The 6,496-nt window shown below is 49.0% G+C and overlaps 1 protein-coding gene across 1 annotated transcript; it reads left to right on the top strand.

The window, feature by feature from the left end:
• The first annotated feature begins 260 nt into the window (after positions 1-260).
• Positions 261-1,499, top strand: LOC149342795 (uncharacterized). Its single transcript, XM_089546844.1, has one exon. It carries the CDS (start codon positions 261-263, stop codon positions 1,497-1,499), a length of 1,239 nt encoding a protein of 412 aa, XP_089402970.1.
• Positions 1,500-6,496: the final 4,997 nt, after the last annotated feature.

Genomic DNA, 6,496 nt, shown 5'->3' with positions numbered 1-6,496 from the left:
TGGAATCTATATTCAAAAAGCCACTTTGTGAATGCTCTCTACGATTGCAACGCATGAGGCTTGTTTTGCAAAGATTCCCAATCAAGGTGACCTTCAAACCAGGAAAGGAGTTGTTTCTAGCCGATGCGCTTTCTCGCTTCCCGAGTACTAAGGAACTAACCGACGAGACAGAACAATTTCAAGTCAGCGTTGTTTCTTCGCTTCCTGTGTCCGACCAGCAGCTCGAAAGTATTCGGCATGAAACTAGCAAAGACGCTAGTATGGCTGAACTGCGCCGTTACTCGAGCACAGAATGGCCGGAAATGAAGGACCATGTGCCGCATGCCCTGCGTCCATACTGGTGCTACCGCAACGAGCTGCACGTTGAGGAAGGCCTGCTACTCAGAAGCAACAAAATAGTCATTCCTCCTGCCAAGCAACCGGAAATTCTGCGCTTGCTGCACACCGCACATGGAGGCGAAGAAAAAATGAAGATGAGAGCTAGAGAAGTAATGTTCTGGCCCGGCATGAACGCAGACATCTCATCTCTAGCTAAGTCATGTGCAGCGTGCGAAAAGTACAAGCGCAGGAACACTAGACTGCCTATGCTTAGCCACGAGATACCAGGCCTGCCATGGCAAGTAGTAGGGCTTGATATTTTCCACCACGATGACCAGTCCTACCTAATCCTCGTGGATTTCTACTCGTTCTTTTTCGAGGTTCAAAAGCTACGTCAGACAACAGCGACAGCGGTAAACAATGCGTGCATGCTCGTCTTCGCGACTCATGGAATCCCGGCAAAGCTGTGCAGTGATAACGGCCCACCTTTCAACAGCGCCTGTTTCCGCTCTTTTGCTGCGCAGCTAGGAATTGCCCACGTAACGTCAAGCCCGTACTATACTCGTGGTAACGGCATGGCGGAGCGTGCGGTGCAGGAGGCGAAAAAACTGCTCACGAAGTGTCCTTTCGCAACCCTGGAATTTTACAGCGCCCTGCTGGAGTGGCGAAACATGCCAAGGGACGAGCAACTGAAGTCGTCCGTTCAAAGGTTGATGGGCCGCCAAACAAGGACCCAGTTGCCGGTTCTTCCCCAGCACCTCGAACCACAAACTGTGCCATCACAATCCGTTCGCAATCGCCTCCAGGAAATAAGAGAAAAGCAGCGCGTCTTCTACAACCGAACAGCTAAGCGTTTACCACATCTTCGCAGCGGGTCTCAAGTATCGGTGTACGACACCATACGCAGAACATGGCCGCCAGCTGTGGTTGTAGGCCCTGCAGGAACACCTAGGTCATACACCCTACTTACAGACAGCGGACAAGAGCTGCGGCGCACCAGGGAGCATCTCAGTTCCAAAGAAATGCAACCAACGTCGGACCCTGAAGCGACCATTTCTCCGGAGTCGGTATCCCAGCCTGACCAGATGGCGGAGCTACAACCTGAGGGCATCCTTCGTAGAAGTGACCGTCAGCGTAGACCGCCACAACGTTACCCCCTGCCAGAGAGACCGCAGCCTTAGGTCCCTGACATGTGAATTTGGAAACTGTTTTTTCCTTTTTTTTCTTGTTTTTGAAAAGAAGGAAGATGTAAGTATGCGCACTGTCATGTTAACACGTGCCCTTACGGTACCAAGTGCGCATGCTCATGCTTGTACCTGTCCTTATATAAGCAGCCGCTTGTCTGATCTCTCGGGCATATTGGCACTTGAGTATCTGCTCTCGCTTCGGCGAGCGCGGCTTCGGCCGCTTATCTGTTTTTTGAGCAGCGTCCGCTCCGGCGGACGCAGTTGTTGCTGCGACGCGCGTCTTTCCTTTCCTCTCTCTCTCCTTCCTCTGATCTTTTAACTCTCCTCTATCTGCACGTGGCAGCGGTGGTGGCTTGGCTCGAGCCAGTAGCAGGCCCGTGCAATCTCCTCTTCATCCTTCTCTCAGTCACAACAACAACAACATAATAAACACACATTGTTCCCTGCCTCCCGGCCGTTCACAGCGAACTGATTTAGAGTGCTCAGAAGATAATCTTAGGACGCAACTGTAAACGACTTACTTTTCGCGAATGCCTATTTTCTGAGTCATTCCCAAATCACGTATAACTCGCCAGAAAATTGTCCCGCGGGTTGCGCGATGTGCTCATGGCTAACACAGTCATGTGTTGCCTGGGCATGCGGCACGTTTTCGGGTACGTCAGCCTTCGGAAGCGCCCCTGGGAGCCGTGAGTTGGAGTTAATATTTTAGCTCTGAAACGGCCGCTTTGTCGACGCATTGGTTTGCCGACACACTTACACCCCTGTCACACTAGCAAATTTAATGTCATTCGAGTCGAATGACATTAGCACCTAATGTCATTAATTGACTGCTACACGGGAACATGTAATGTCATTAGGTTCGAATTACATTCGCCATCGAATGAGTTAGGGGAACTCATTCGTATTCGATCTCGAACCGAATGCGTACTCTGGACACCAGATACGCAGCAGGAACAAGCGACGCGAAAAAAATAATTTGCACACTGCCAAACTTAGAAAGTGCATTTATTTAGTTCTGCTAAAAAAAAGTTATTGTTTGTGTGAATCTGTTCACACTAGAGGCTGTCGTGGATAGCTGTTACTCTCGGTCTCGGCAGTCTACAGCAGCGGCCGAGCGTGAAGCAGCGTCTTTCCCGCGACCGTCGGTCATTTTGGGATGCGTGATTCTTGTTGGTTGGCGTGCCATGTTCGTTAAGCTCGAATTAAAGACGTAACTGAGCAGTTCACCTTTCGGAAGTCATTTCCAAGCTCCGCGCGTGTCCGCGCACCGCCATGTCAGCCATTTTGTTTGTTTACATTTATCGGATTTGTGGTTGACTTTGTACTTGGCTTGGCTTTTGATGGCTAAAGTGGTGCAGAATGGCCGCAAATGATATTTTAAGCTTATAATACGGCATACAAATGTTCTCAGCCTCTTTTGAAACACCGCACAACAATTTCAAACATATTTTATGCGCGCTGATGTCGTTCAGTTGGACTTTTTTTTTTTTCACTGATCGTCGATGCCATCATTTTTGAATGACATTATTTTTTTCCGTGTAGCACCGACAGAGACCGAGTTACAGTGCACTAGAAGGGGGCAGTGGGCTTACTCACCCGCTCCTCTGACGCAGTCTGCGTCGCATCCGAGAGGTGGCGCCACAGGCAACTTCAATGGGAACTTTGCCTGGAGCTCTCATTTCCTGGCGGTTCTGTTTATTTCAATTCAAGCCGTCGACAGACTTGTTGGCTTTAATTTTAAAACACTTGAGAGTCTTTACATTTCTTTAGCAATCAGCGCATTTTTTAGGCCACATGATATTTCCCACCTTAGTAACTTGCGTAAAAGGACGAGGGCAACTCGATCGGCTTGCTGCTTATCCTAACCGCGAGGCATTTTAGCCAAATAAGGCGTCGCCGACGGATTTTGCTTGTGCAGAAAGAGCCTTAAAATGTTCCAAATTATCAAGCAACCATTCAAAAAAATATATAGTAGAAATCTTGAATTATAGTGTGGGAGATGAAATATACCGTTTCATATTGTGTTGCACTAACCCAATATAATTTTGTATGAAGATTATGTCTGGTAGTCATACCTCCTAGTCAAGCTCAAAAAGAAAAGCAGGCATGCTATGAGGTTGGTTTGCCAAAATGAAATTGCATATATAGCTTAAATATCTCACTGTTTAACCTACGTTGTTTCACGTGTGACAGTATACTTCTGCATTTGTTAACAACCATGCAGTTACAATCGTGACATGCTTGTCTACAGCAATATAAGAGTAAATAAAATAAAGACAACAGGGCTGTTTGTTGCTTACACGAAGCTTTTATTTCAAACAAGTGAAGTTCAACAGCCGGCCAATGAGTCACGCAGCATCTTGTGCAACGGCTCAACTCGAGCTGTTTGGCCCTCGGCCGCTCTCCTGCCTTGTCGCTCTTAATTCCTTTCACATAAAAATGCAGACGTGTGACAACATAAAAACTAATAATTTTTGCTGTGAGGGAAGGAGCATGGGAACTGTAACCGACCTTCTCGGAGAGCACTTCTGCATTGGAGGTCAACACGGCCGTGCAGTACACGACATCGGCGTGGCCGGGAAAACTATGTTTGCTCCAGTATACTGATGGCATTTCTAAATTGAAATAAAACCTATTTAAAACATCGCAAGCGGAAGACGTACACGCTGGTGGGTATTTTTGACGGCTTGTTCGCGAAAGGACTTGGCGATCGAAGCTGTTTTCTTGCGTATCAAGTGAGTCCTCGGTGCGAGAAGACTGCACGGCAGCAGCATTATCACACGGGCAGTGTCGGCTTCTTAGTAACGTATGTCGGCAAATTAGGAAGACTGGATGGCACGGCATCGGCGCGCAGAATCGGCTCCACGCGTGCTATCCTCACCTCTTTGCCTTGGATTACGTGTACATAATCCCTTATAACGCGGCTCGAAATGGAGCTCGCATACTGCGCTCGTGTCGTCCAGGGGCTCTGTGGAGGTTCTTCTCCCACTCTTGCCGCCTGTTTTCATCCTTCAAGACGCCAAACAAAGAAAATTTCGGTTCACCCTTGACATAAACGTAGCCCGTTTGGCACCCAGGCGCGTAACAGTGTTTTTGCCGATGTCGCGGCACAGCCCAGTCCCTGCAAAAGCACACTTATAACTTCATGCTGTGCTCGCCAAAAACACTGCACGAAAAAACCCACGCGACGACGTGCACCGCAAACAAACGCAGCTGCGCGGAGCTGAGGTAGCTGAGGGAAATGAGCGCGCGGGCCGCTGCTGCTACCATCTGCTACATTGAAGCCGACACCAGCGCCGCCGCTCGGCCTCTCGGAGAAGCACATATCGTCGACGTTCGCGGAGCCACCGCTCTGCATAGCATGTGCCGGCGAGTGAGCCCACTGCCCCCTTCTAGTGCACTGTAACCGAGTGACATTCGATGCATCGAATGCCATTAGGTTCGAATGACATTAAATTTGCTAGCGTGGCAGGGGTATTAGACGCAATGTATCTGGAGTGGCTCCCATCCGTCATCCTCGCAATTCATTCGGTGGTTCGTATTTCGCCTCTTAACGAACTGCCTCGCATTACAAAATTGAGCGCGCAGTCAAACTATCAACGCCTATCGAGATGCTACCGTATTGCGTTTCGGTCGTACTTTCATAGCCAAGCAAGGCAGATAGTTATTTATAGGTGGGAAGATAAGGAAATTTTTTTGGGATGTGCGTGGCTACAGTTAGCTCAGGGCAGAGCTAACTGAAGATTAATGGCTTTGTCCTGCAGTAGAAGCAACCAGATTGTTGATGATGATGACGAGTATACGATGATCATTCAGTGATGCTTAAGACGCGCAAGGCTGGTAGTGGTGGTGCTGAAAAAGTACTGACATCGGGGATGTCAGCATATACTATTCCTTATACCACAGTACCCGCTCTGCTGATATACCTGAGCAAATGTGGTCGATTTTTAAAGCGAAAGCTTTACTACTTGCACTTTCAGCCTTTGCCGTGGCGCGGCGGTGCCACCATTGACGTTTAGTTGACCTCTGTGTGACGTCATGTGTGACATCACGCCGAAGAGAAGGGCGACCGACTCACACCGTCGCAAGCCGCGGCGGTGCCACCACCGGCGCCTAACTCCTGCGCTCTCCGCTAGAAGCGCAACAGGTGCTTTGTGACGTCACACCGAAGAGAAGGGCGACCGACTCGCGCCGTCGCAAGCCGCGGCGGTTCCACCACCGGCGCTTAACTCCTGCGCTCTCCGCTAGGAGCGCGATTTTGGCGTTACGCTGAAGAGATTAGGCTCGACTCAGTAGCTGTGCCAATCACCAGCGGCTTAACATTGCTTCGCGATCTCGCGCCATCCGTGTGCGAGGGCGGTGCACATGAACGACGGCCTGACTGGACTGGATTGTACTGGACTGGATTGGATTGTATTGGATTAGATTAGATTAGATTACGTTGCATTAGATTACATTGGATTGGATTGAATTGGATTGCATTGCATTGGATTTAATTGGATTGTATAACAGATGCATCGCCACAAGTCTAACCACAAGCACCACCACCAGCTACACTACCAGCTGAACCATGGCGTAGGTACGGATATTGCTTTCGCAATTACCGGGCTTAACCAAGCTAAGCCACAGCGAATTTTTCTTTATCTATTTTCATCCTTTCGTTTCCACTCTTCTTCATGTGCGAGTTGTAACGAAGTGGTGCGTCATATCTGTACCAATAATGGCGTTGATACACCGGAGTCTGCAGTTTTGGCCCAAAGACGACGCACCGTCCATGGACCACCGCGAGAGCTTTTTTCGGCAGGTTCTGAGCCAGCAGAGCATCAGAACCGAACGAGATAAGAAAAATGGACGAGCACAGTTCATGTGGCCGCGAGTATAGAAAGGAGGCGACAAAAGTAACTTCTGAGAAACGTTCCATATATGTTTCAAAGTGCGCCTTGAACCTGTCTGGACACTTCGATACAGAAATCTTGTATAGAGTGATCATA

Source organism: Amblyomma mixtum, chromosome 5 (genome assembly GCF_055824585.1).
Source record: "Amblyomma mixtum isolate Tamu chromosome 5, ASM5582458v1, whole genome shotgun sequence".
Lineage (NCBI taxonomy): Eukaryota > Metazoa > Arthropoda > Arachnida > Ixodida > Ixodidae > Amblyomma > Amblyomma mixtum.
Note: the sequence above shows the minus strand (reverse complement) of the source record. Positions and strands in the feature narration are given on the sequence as shown.

Excerpts from the sequence above, each read along its gene's own strand:
- LOC149342795 (XM_089546844.1), top strand. The coding sequence starts at position 261 with ATGGCTGAACTGCGCCGTTACTCGAGCACAGAATGGCCGGAAATGAAG.